We start from the raw sequence: 12,329 nt of genomic DNA, 5'->3' as shown, positions 1-12,329 counted from the left end.
TTGAAATTACTCTCAAATCCATTAAATAATCAAACGTAGTGCATTTTGTGATTGTCCCTGATTACCCCTGTTGCAAAGTAAGTGACTATTCTTTTGACCAATCAATGGACTGCAGTATGTCAAGCTCAAGCCTTTAGGGTCGGATCAATACACTTGACAGCCAACAAAAGCGAGGCAGCAAAGTAGGACGGTTTGGGCAGGTTGTTTTGGTATTTATTCGTACTATTTTCCGCTCGCTGTCTGCAATCGGGCCTAGTGCTGCTACGCATCCACTTTTGTTTTGTACGCTGCTCTTACCCAGATAAAGGAAACTTGAAGGAAATTTAGTGTGATGACTTCTCTGTCTCTTTTTGCGTTTGGGCCTGTTCAGGCTTTCCTGTCCAATAGTGACAGTGCAGATTCATTTAGCCCCTAACATAAGTGTAATAGTGGTACAGTTTACCACAGTTATTTAGTGCTACACAGCCAAACCCAGGACCTCAGAATGCAAACATTTGCCTGTTTAGCATCACCATCAAGCCCCAGAGTGTCCCTCCCCAGAGTTTGACACTATGTAGCCCTGTTTGAAGGGAAAAGCAGCAGGTGTAGTTCACGATGCCGTGGGGACATATGACTCTTAATTTTAGCTGAATTATGGATGAGTAATGGCGGCTGTTTGGCTCGCCTTGTGGTTTTGTTTTGAAGGAGGGGTGTTTTCTATTTAGCCCCAGGTGGCTAAATGAAGACTTAAAAAGTCAGTGCTGATGTTTAAGTGGAATCCGGATGTGTTCATTTCACACTCATAGAAGCAAAGCAGAAATGCAACAACTGTGTAGTAAATAGGAGAGCTTTGCTGAAGTTGCAAAGAGCAGACATAGCTTTGGTCTGGACCGGTGGCCAGTGGATGAGATTATAGTATAGTATCGGTTTAGTGCTGTGGTAGATAACGGGTGGAGCGGAGGCATCCTTCTACAGTAATGTCAGGTTACAGAAAACCCAAATGCAAATGCCTCTGGAGTCACAGACCTCTAATGTCCATGATTGTCCCATAGGCCTTGTGTGCCAGTCCAAATCAGCCCTCTACAGCTCATACAGTGGAGTTATATCTATTTTATACAGTTACACACACATGCAGCCAGAGAATAGTATCAGACAAAACCACAGCAGGCAGTTTTTTCACCAAACTTCTTTGGTAACACCCATTTCCTGGCACATGTGCAGCCTAAACATGTTTCCTCCAGTTGTCACGGTCTCTGCAGGTCTTTAAATCTGAAGAAAGATACCCAGCAGTGATTCTTACTGAGTCACAGCATTTTGCTTCTTGGCGGAATCTTGTCTACCTTTCCCAATATCTTTCCATGATGATAAAACCTGATGTGCATGAATTGACCAACTTGCCAAGTGTTAAAATACGATAACATAGAACTTGTTTAACCCAGTTGGAAATTCTGGTGCCAGCTTGTTCCAACATTACGGAACAAAAAAAAGAGCATCCAGTTAATATCTGATATTGTTGGTTACAGCAACCATGTCAAGAAGCAGCACAGCTTGCTTGGAATCATTTAGAAGAGGAACAATAAACCCTTTATTAATCATTTTGTCTCCTTTTTTTTCTTCCTTCTATCCTTTACAGTCTGTGGTGAAAACCGGACGTCTGCTCATCAGTCACGAGGCACCAGTAACCGGAGGCTTTGCTGCTGAAATCAGCTCTACAGTACAAGTAAGTGTGTGCTTTCTGTGTAAAGGTACATGCTGTATTTAATAGGCTTTTAAGGGGATCTGTAGCTCGCAGGGGTGGAAGGAGGTCTTCAAAGGTATTGGACTTAATAGGGTGCAATGGCTTTTTCAATAAAAGACCAACCTTGTAATAAAGTCAGAATAGCCTTTCACTGATTGCCCCAGAGCAGTGACTTTAAAACCAGAGGCACGCCTACACATCAGGATGCAGTAGAGCTGAAGGGACAGGCACAGAGGGAGCTACTGTATGTGAGGTAAAGGTACAGCATAAGTTGAAAGGGATAGTTGAATTCTAGTGTAAGTAACTGTACTGTTGACTTTGCTGGTAACAAATAGGGAGAGAAGCTGTACCCCTGAACTTTTCACTGACTCCCATGTAAACAATACACTTCCTCTTCACATGCCCCAAATATCATCAGAGCTTTTCCTCACTGTTCCAGTCAAATTAGGGGTGAATAGAAGCATGAATAAAAACTGTATTTCTTGTGCATTTTCAATACAAAGGCAGGTTGCATCCACTTTGATCTGAAATGGGCCCCATGCTTTTATAGTTTGGATTAAGGACGGTCACATTGGGGTCCCAATATGATTCTTTTTTTTGGTATTTTTGTAAAATCTGGTCTGTTTTGTTAAATGATTTATTAATTGAAATTCACTGAAAGCACTTTATGTATCATTAGCAATAGCACAGAATAATTAATTGTTTGCGATATTCACATTTCTATCAGACCGCTGTGCTATTTGTTTCAAAAGCTCCTCTGGTTGTTTCAGCGTGACACAGTACTCAGGACTTACCATAGAAATCAAAGAGAAAAAAAAACACTTACCGTAAATTCCGTACTATTAAGCGCACCTGGATATAAGCCGCACCGGCTAAAAATAAGTAAATAAATGTATTTGTACATATATAAGCCGCACTTGATTATAAGCCGCAGGTGTCCACGCTATAACAAGAGCTATTTACACAGACGTAGGCTACCGGTAACATCCGCAAATACTGTAGCGTCCGTACGGACGTTAAAGGACGACGAGAGCGTTCAAATAATAACTTTTAATAACCCGATCACTGTCGGCCGTGACCACGCCGTTTACAGCAGAGAGCAACACATAACTTGCCGTAACAATCCAACTCTCTCCCCCAGCGTTCTCTCATACAGCCGCTCCACACGTTCTTGCTGGTGCATTCACTGACTCTCCACATAATCGGAATTATGAACGCATTATCAACTACTGACTTTACAACATGAACCGTTACAATACGAAGCCTAGCCGACGGTGTCTGTAACACGGCTGATGAAAAAGATGACCGTAATATATTTCACAAGAAAAAGTCCATCCATTCACTGCCTCAGAATGACTTCATTACTCACTTCCTCAGTCTCTGTTGTCGCTGTCAGTGTCATCTTAACGTGCAGCAGCTCTGTTAGCTTCTTTGACAGCCAGGTCGATCGCCTTTAACTTGAAAGCTGCATCATATGTATTTCTCCGTGTGTTTTCCATCATGAGGGTGCGTGCATGAAGCGCAAAATGACTGATATTAAGATCCGACGTGACGAAGTCAAATGTTTTTGCGGCAGAAGCTCATTGTCCCCCATAAAAAATCCATGCATTAGCCGCACCGGAGTAGAAGCCGCAGTGCTCGAAGTGTGAGAAAAAAGTAGCGGCTTATAGTCCGGAATTTACGGTATTTCTTTAAATTCTTCCTCTTGAACATATTTAGAGCTGTCTGTCATTATCAAAGGTAAGCCTTGAGGACTTTAGGACCGAATGGTGCTAATGTCCAAAATATAAACAAGCATGGGTCTAAAATATTTGTGTCCAAAGCTGAATGTAAAAACTACAGAAAAAGGAAGTTGGTGTAAGATCAGCAGCTTCACTCTCACTGATTGTGGTTGTAGCTGCAGTGTTTAGGTAGTTCATGTTACTCATCTGAGATAGTAGATAAGGCATTAACTCTAACCACCTGAATGAACCACATGAATGATAGCTTCCTCCTGGCAATTCAAAAAAACGTTGAGACTGAATCCAAGACATACAAGAGACATCTCATGACAAATTCTTTACGGGTTAGGACATGGGTTCATAAAAAGTCATCGCCATTGCATCCATTTTTGCATCTTCATATGATAATTCTAAGTATGTTGAGTGTTTTCTCCATGTTGGGCAACCTGAATGAATGATTACCAGTAAGAATGACTCTGTTCTCTGTGAGCAAAACAAATCTCCTCATTCTACAACCCGCCTCAAAATGTGCATGCCCCCCCCCCCCCCCCCCCCCCCCCCCGACAAGCAGAGCTTGTATGGCTGATGAGTCATTCCCCTTCATTTTCATGTTTCCATCTTCTCACATTGTGTACGGGTGATGTAAGTTGTTAGTCTGTTCCCTGATTGCATTGATCTACATTTTTCTCAAGGCTCAGCAGTATGATTCATTCGTTGGACAGAAAACCTTGATCTGGTTTTGTTAGTTATTTTGTTTGTTAAAAGATTCTCTTTGAACAACATGCAATGGTCACATTGTTTAACCATGCATTACAGAGCCTCTGAAAGGGAATTCTTCTCACAGTTTATGTGGATTACCAATCAGAGTTAATAATAAATTATTTGTAATATTAAATCCCAATATGTTTTGACTTCTCGTCCAGAACATCCTGTGCACTCAGATCATCGAGATGCTGCAGGATGTCTTAGAGTTAGCCATGGTTTCCTTGGATTACATGCTTTAAGTTCCACTGTTAGTGCTTTCCATTATGACTGTCTTATTCCCAGCATCCAACCTATCTCACTGAATCATGCTTCAGATTTGGGACATGGTTCAAAGACTAGTCACTCCACCCTGACTGCTTCAGATTGTTTCTGCCATTTGAATCAGAACCAGTCTACCAGTTTCCTTTCAGGTTATTCTGAATGAAAAGCAGAGGGCCAAGGCCTGGGGCATCAGGCCATACTGTAAAAATCATGGTAGTCACTCCACATGTACACTAAGGGGTCCATGAAACCTGCTTCAAAGGACGGTGTTTATACAAGAGGTCATCTTTATAAGACTGTGGAATTGGATACAGATACCACCATGTTGGGTAAGTGTTTATATGAAGGTTATATAAGGGTGCTCTGCAGCTCCTCTTTCCTGTTAGTTCCTCTGTAGCCTAAGAGACTTTTAACTTGTCAACTTTTGTTGACGTGTATTTTATTGCCTACATGTGCAAAATGCTTAAAATGTACATTTGAATATAGCAGATAGATAGATAGATAGATAGATAGATAGATAGATAGATAGATAGATAGATAGATAGATAGATAGATAGATAGATAGATAGATAGATACTTTATTGATCCCGAGGGTAATTCATGGCATCCAGTAGCAGTATACAAGACAAGCAGGACACAAGACATTAGTTACAATACACACCCGCTGTGTACAATTATCCCCAAACAAGATTTAGGAGCCTTCCTATATGACTAAGAGTAAACATAATTACAGAATAAAATCTGTGCAGTTATTTTCAAGGCAATTGAGTAGAAATGCTGTTCCGTAAGTTTACGCTTAACATATTTCAGGAAGCTTTAAAAACGTATAAAAGAAAGTAGTTGAAGCCATGTCATTTCAAACCCTAACCCTGGCTGATGTACATTGGACCTTTCTACCCTTGTCTTACCATAACCCCCAATCTTTTGGTGTTTCTGACAAACTCTGATTTTGGTGACAGTAGTCACAATATCATCACTGCAGCTCCCACTTTGAAGTATTTTTGAAATCCTGCACCACTGCAGGATGCATGTGTTTCCTACTGCCATGTTGACATATTTTTATTCTGACATTTAAGTTTATTGCATATAATGATGCACTTCTCAAAAGATAAACACTGATTTGAATGAAATCTGAGTGGTGTGGCCATTCTCTGTCCAGCTGTGGTGGCAGCCAGTCAGACTACTGTACTTTGCTCCCACTTCCAGTAAATGTATTTAGAGGAGATTACAGATGTGACCTAGACAAACCGGCAAACTCCCTCCATAATGTCTGACTGGTTGTCTGTAGTTTGGTGAGAAAGATCTTGGGTTTGGAATTTGGATAGACACAGATGATCTCATTGTAAGTTTCATCAACACGAGTGGTTAGTTGGTAAGGAATGCAGAAATATTCACTGTTTAAAAAACCTTTGTCAATGACTGTTACAGCAAATCAGGCTTTCAGATAATACTATAAAAATCATTTTCAGTCAAGCCTGCATGTAAGCAAATGTGTGGAACAAGACCGAACCTCATGATTTGAATATTGTGCAGGCCTCCAACCTGCCTGTTGATTCAAAGAGGAAGACATCCAGAGCAAGCCTTGCTCAAGGCTCACTCTCTTCAAGTATGTTCCTGTTCAACTTCAGCATGCCAAAGCTTCTGTTATCATTAGATGAACTTTGGATGAGTGACAACTCATGTTACCTTTTGACAAATCTCTTCCAGCATGTATCGTCATGTAACTTTAAACATGATTTAACTGTTTTGGTGAGCTTGTGGGTACAGACCCAGTTTATTTAATTAGAGGTCCCATATTCTGCCCTTTTTGGGCTTCATATATTACATTTGTCTACTGTAGTACATTCACAATCTCTAATGTTCAAGGTGTCTGTTTTCATGTACTGTTGCTCCCATCTGCCTGTGTTTCTAATGCTGAGAATCCCCCAAGAAGAGTTAAAAAAAAAAAAAAAAAAAACGGTCCCCTCGTCTGCCATGTCTGATCTGATTTGTCGGCTGATTTGCCCTCTCATAATTGGTCATAATTGTTCTCGGATATGTCCCACCCCTTTTACCTTATTGGGAATGCTGCAGTCAGCCCAAGGGGAGCTTGTGCTTGCTACAACAAGCGAATGGACTTGGATCAGTGACATCACGGGTTTGTGATTTCACAAACCCATTTTCAACGAGGGGGCCTAGCGTTACATCCGGCTACTGCTAATGCTGACAGGAGGACATCGAGAAGCCGCGTTTCCGCAGACTTTTTTTGCAAATAGATTTTCCTAAACATGCACAAGACTTCTGGAAAACACGCTAAAGAACATATAAAACCAGAAAAAGCATAATATGGCCCCTTTAATATCCAGTTCTAAAGATCTTGACCCAAAAGAATCACACATGAGCAGAAGACAGAGAGTCTTCATTCTAGACCTTAAATAAGAAAAGAGCTTTACGCAATCCAGAACCGCTGGCTTTTTTTCCTCTACTCTCATACCTTTTCAATTTAAAACTCACTTTGAACACACTGTATAAAGCCTGAGGCTATGAACATTTGTCAGCACATGAACAGAGATGTATTTGAAAGACTCTGCTTTTACTTCACCAGTTAAAGAGTGGAAGTTGTCAGGATTTGCCACAGCCTGTTTCATTGAATCACTCAGAGGTTGTTTGTCAGACTCACATAGAAGGCAAAAAAACAAGCAGTGAAGTGGAAAAAGATATTTCTAAATCTTGATGTCGTAGTTCAGCCTACATTCATTTGATCTAATCACTATTCATTAGCTGGGTGGAGCAGACTGTAAATCCCACAGTGCAGAAGTCTAGCTTCTAACAGTGGACAGACCCCTGCACAAAACAGTGAGTGGAGCTCTTCCTGGTTCTTTGAGTTTCATTCTCATGGAAGTGATTTTAGAGAAACCACCTTTTCCCTCTTCCCTTGTTTTGTTTTTTTAATCAGACAAATCCATTCCAAATGAATCTGATGATTGATATGAGCTACATTTTTATGAGGTTCATCATTGGCACAAAAAGTTAGTTTCTGTCAACTAAAGCTGCTGAAAGGATATTCATCAAGGACCAGGAACTTTTCCGAACTTTTAACCGCCTTTTACCCCGTCAATCATCCTTTTTGAAGGATGGCCTCTTTCAGATTGCAGGAAATTTGAAAGTCTAACTTTGTGCGTTACACATTTCTGTTATATGTATACTCACTTAAAGCATGTTTGTTTTATTGGTCATTTGGGCAGCTCTTTGGTGGAGTTAGTCATCCCTCAACCAGAAGGTTTGATCCCCAGCTAATGCAACCCCATGTCCCACAAGTTTCCATGGGCATGTCAAGTAAAAGCTCTTAGAGTGGTCAGAAGACTGGAAAAGTCCATTTACAATTCATTGTGTTTCATCACATCCACTGGGTTACAGTGTGGAAGAAAGGGAGTCTTCAGCATATATTGGAAACCTAGGCCGTGTGCAAAATCACTCACTCATTCCCTACGTCCTACTATTTAGTTTAATGCAGTGGACTATATAGTGCACTCACTCAGCAAAATTAAAACACCTTTTAGATGAGTTTATTTTCAAAAAACATTTACACAAAACAAATGCATATAAAACATGAAGTTGAGCTTAAATTAAAAATGTTTTGGACCAAAACTATATTTATGCTCACAGATGGTCAAACTGCCTTAGCTAGCGTTGACGATCTTTTACTCATTATTAAACAGATCATCAATTTCAGCCAAAACGCTCCAAATATAAACTTATTGTGCAAATTTATTGTGCTTGTGTATTCACGCTGGTCGCTCCTCTCGTCTTGTCTTAGGGCAGACGAGTCAAACGCCTCTCCCCCATCGTAAAAGTCTTTGACTATTCAGATTACATAATTTACATAAGCAAAACTACATTTCTGTTGGGCAGTGGGCCCATCAGAGAATAAACCTTCATAGAGGCAAATAAGGTGGTGAACAAACACATCTGGAATGACCTACACAAACACAACAATGGACATGCATGATCTTGATGATAAATTGCTCGGATAGTCACCATTGGTTGCACACTACTTCTCACAGTGCCTAGTGGGATACATTGAGTGGACTACATAGGGTATGATCAAACTCACTTAGACATCGGACAGCACTAAAAAATGGCGTGTCGACTATATCGTGAATAGGGAGCCATAGCTGACAGGCTGATGAGCCTTTTAGTTCCTTGTCCAGTAGTTCCTCGGTTGCTTGCAAAGCTCTGTTTACTTTTGATCGAAACATGAAATAAGACACTACCAGCCCATTCAGCCATGTCCCATTGCAATATACCGTTATTATGTGACGTCTCCATCTCAGGAAGAAGTCCATTGTTTTTATATGCTCACAACATGGCTCTGGGGGCATCAGCATCTATTGATCTTTCAGTTAACCATTGATCCAGATGAAATATCTCAAAGCTGTTAAACAGTTTTACTCCATTACGTGTTGTATTTCTCCGCCTGTGTACTGTGCAGTGTGAAAGGAGGCTTTCCCATGAGCCACTTTGATGTTTTAGCTTATCTGCCAAAGGTAACACTGCCAACACTGTCATTGTGAGCATGTTTTAATGCTGATGTAAGGTCGGAGCGTTCAAAACAGATCATCACTGTGCCTAGAAACAGCCTTGACTAGGTTTTAAATAGTATTCCCTCTCATTAATTGCTCCATGCAAGAAAACCGCATCATTCTAGACTCAGCTTCCCTCCCTGCAATCTTTTGAGTTTTTAAACCAGGACCGGTCAGCAGGAAAGCTCTTATTAACAAATCTTCATGCAGACTGCTTTCGTCTCCTAAAAATGTCAAATAACAAAATGTAAAAACAAGCCTTGTGTGAAACACAACAAACGCGACTTAAAGTCTTAGAAAATGGCTCCACTGAAGGTAGTTTGCTGGTTGGCACTTGGAGCGCTATGTGGGTGACCACGTGTGCTGTGTCTTTGCCAACGACAAACCATGCTTCCTCGTTGGACAACACACTAAGGGGATGCTGTGCAACTTCCTCCGTGTGGAGTAGTATGCTTTTCTTTTGCTTGCTCCAGTTGCTTGCAGGTCGGTTTAAACTGAAAGAGGGTACTTCAGGTCTGTTCCTGCAAATCTGCGAGCCTGGTCCCAGTAACTCATCAGGGGGTTTGTCCCATTTGGATTGTTTTGACCAACTTGATTCTGTTTTGTCTCCGTGGGAAGAGGTCAAGAGCCAATATAGAGACACGAGTCATGGTTTGTTTTGCTCTCTGGCCAAATTGCCTGCACTTGCCTGCTCTGAGGAGCCTGAATGAATGGCTTAGGTTTGTAATATATAAATCTAATACAGCAATTAAAATCCAATCTAGATGTCAAGTGGTTTGACAGATTCCAACATTCCTATGACTTATTTTTCAAAGCAATACCATATGTTGTATCTTGGTTTTGTCAGAAACTTGGGATATGCCTCAGCATTTAAAAGAGATAGATTAAAGGAAACCATTAATCTATCTCTTTTAAGCAGTTAAAATGATTTCAGGGTAAACTAAAAGAATCAGGCGCTTGTAGTCTGTCAAATGGGTTCTCCTGTCTGATTGAAAGATGTTTAAGGACCGACAGTATTCAATGAGTAGTTTTCTTCTCTATTGTGTTTTTCTTGCAGGAGGAGTGCTTCCTTAACCTGGAGGCTCCCATCAGTAGGGTCTGTGGGTACGACACTCCCTTCCCCCACATCTTTGAGCCTTTCTACATCCCAGACAAGTGGAAGTGCTTCGACGCGATCAAGAGGATGATCAAGTACTGAACCCCTTCAGGTGAGAAAGATCTAAAAGCGTTCTTTAAGGTTATTATTTCAAGAGATTTGATGTCATTTTCAAACACTTACTGTATATTAAGACCTGTCAACGATTGCCCTATAATCTGCTTTATGTATTCCCGTAATGTTTTTTTGAAGTCAAGGAAACTATGACGTGCCATCAGAAATGATTACCCATACATCATTGGAGAGACAATGTAATTGCATTCAGTGTTTTATTTCCCTATACTCTGTTTTACTTATCTTGATTATACTGTTTAAGACATGTCAATTATTATCATCCAGACATTGCACATTCCAGGGACCCATTCAGGTGTTTTGTTATATATACTGTATATATCTGAATTATATTCCTACTATCGAAGTAAGTCTGTTTTATTTACTATGGCAAACATGTTTTATGTAAAACTTCCCTAAAGAAGAAGATGCATATCTGGTCATAAAGCTAAAGAGTGAGTTTGAAGAAATAAATTGTAAAAAATCTCAAACTACACAGACAACTCTTCTATATCACAACTGGTTCTGTACGAATATACCTTTAAAATACACATTAAAAGGACGATGTTTATGCTGCAGTACCTTTGAAATGCATTACTGACCCAAGAGTAACACATTTTATAGAACTTGTTTTAGTAACAGTTTAGGAAGGCTGAGTCAAAGGAGTTCACCTACCAATGGTACTGTATGTGAATAACGCAGCCTCTCGCTGTCCTCCTAATCAACAGTACTAGCCAATCAGAAGCAAAGGGTTTTGGCCACCCAGGAAGTCTAGCATGCTCTGGTATAGTTTCCGCCCATTCTGTCTATATTCAAAAGTCATTAAAACAACTTTAACCATCACAGAGAATTAAATGTGAAAATACAACATTACATGGAAATGTGTAGAAATTAATGTAACAATGTTACCTTAAAATATTGAATTACCGTAAATTCCGGACTATAAGCCGCTACTTTTTTCTCACACTTCGAGCACTGCGGCTTCTACTCCGGTGCGGCTAATGCATGGATTTTATATGGGGGACAATGAGCTTCTGCCGCAAAAACATTTGACTTCGTCACGTCGGATCTTAATATCAGTCATTTTGCGCTTCATGCACGCACCCTCATGATGGAAAACACACGGAGAAATACATATGATGCAGCTTTCAAGTTAAAGGCAATCGACCTGGCTGTCAAAGAAGCTAACAGAGCTGCTGCACGTTAAGATGACACTGACAGCGACAACAGAGACTGAGGAAGTGAGTAATGAAGTCATTCTGAGGCAGTGAATGGATGGACTTTTTCTTGTGAAATATATTACGGTCATCTTTTTCATCAGCCGTGTTACAGACACCGTCGGCTAGGCTTCGTATTGTAACGGTTCATGTTGTAAAGTCAGTAGTTGATAATGTGTTCATAATTCCGATTATGTGGAGAGTCAGTGAATGCACCAGCGAGAACGTGTTGAGTGGCTGTATGAGAGAACGCTGGGGGAGAGAGTTGGATTGTTACGGCAAGTTATGTGTTGCTCTCTGCTGTAAACGGCGTGGTCACGGCCGACAGTGATCGGATTATTAAAAGTTATTATTTGAACGCTCTCGTCGTCCTTTAACGTCCGTACGGACGCTACAGTATTTGCGGATGTTACCGGTAGCCTACGTCTGTGTAAATAGCTCTTGTTATAGCGTGGACACCTGCGGCTTATAATCAAGTGCGGCTTATATATGTACAAATACATTTATTTACTTATTTTTAGCCGGTGCGGCTTATATCCAGGTGCGCTCAATAGTACGGAATTTACGGTAATTAAAAATTAATTCAGCCTATGTTATATTTCTTTCTTGACTATTTACACCTCAAATATTTCTAACAGTTAATAAAGCCAAAGAAAACCGAGTCTCGTGTCCCCGATGGACCTGTACTTCACCTACTGGTTTTGCCTTAGTAACCCATCATCGTAACAGTTTCTGTTTGAAAAACCAAGTATTGTTTTTCTGTTAATAATGAGGTAGAGGTAGCATTGATAAAGCACATTGCCCCATCCCAACACATCACTTCAGTGCTTCCCTTCTCCATGCAGCTCGACTTTTCCTCCTCATCTGCCATCAGCTGTG

General features: G+C 40.6%; 1 protein-coding gene across 1 annotated transcript in view; it reads left to right on the top strand.

Moving 5' to 3' along the window:
• The window catches only part of bckdhb (branched chain keto acid dehydrogenase E1 subunit beta), a 51,459-nt gene that overhangs the window by 38,610 nt on the left and 520 nt on the right, over nucleotides 1-12,329 (top strand). Inside the window, exons 9-10 of the mRNA XM_079345118.1 lie at nucleotides 1,613-1,699; nucleotides 10,084-10,234. Of these exons, the coding sequence (XP_079201244.1) occupies nucleotides 1,613-1,699; nucleotides 10,084-10,224 (228 nt within the window). The 3' untranslated portion in view covers nucleotides 10,225-10,234. The remainder of the gene's footprint in view (nucleotides 1-1,612; nucleotides 1,700-10,083; nucleotides 10,235-12,329) is intronic.

Source organism: Symphodus melops (genome assembly GCF_947650265.1).
Source record: "Symphodus melops genome assembly, chromosome: 5".
NCBI classification, from domain to species: domain Eukaryota; kingdom Metazoa; phylum Chordata; class Actinopteri; order Labriformes; family Labridae; genus Symphodus; species Symphodus melops.
This window is presented reverse-complemented; position numbering and strand designations above follow the sequence as displayed.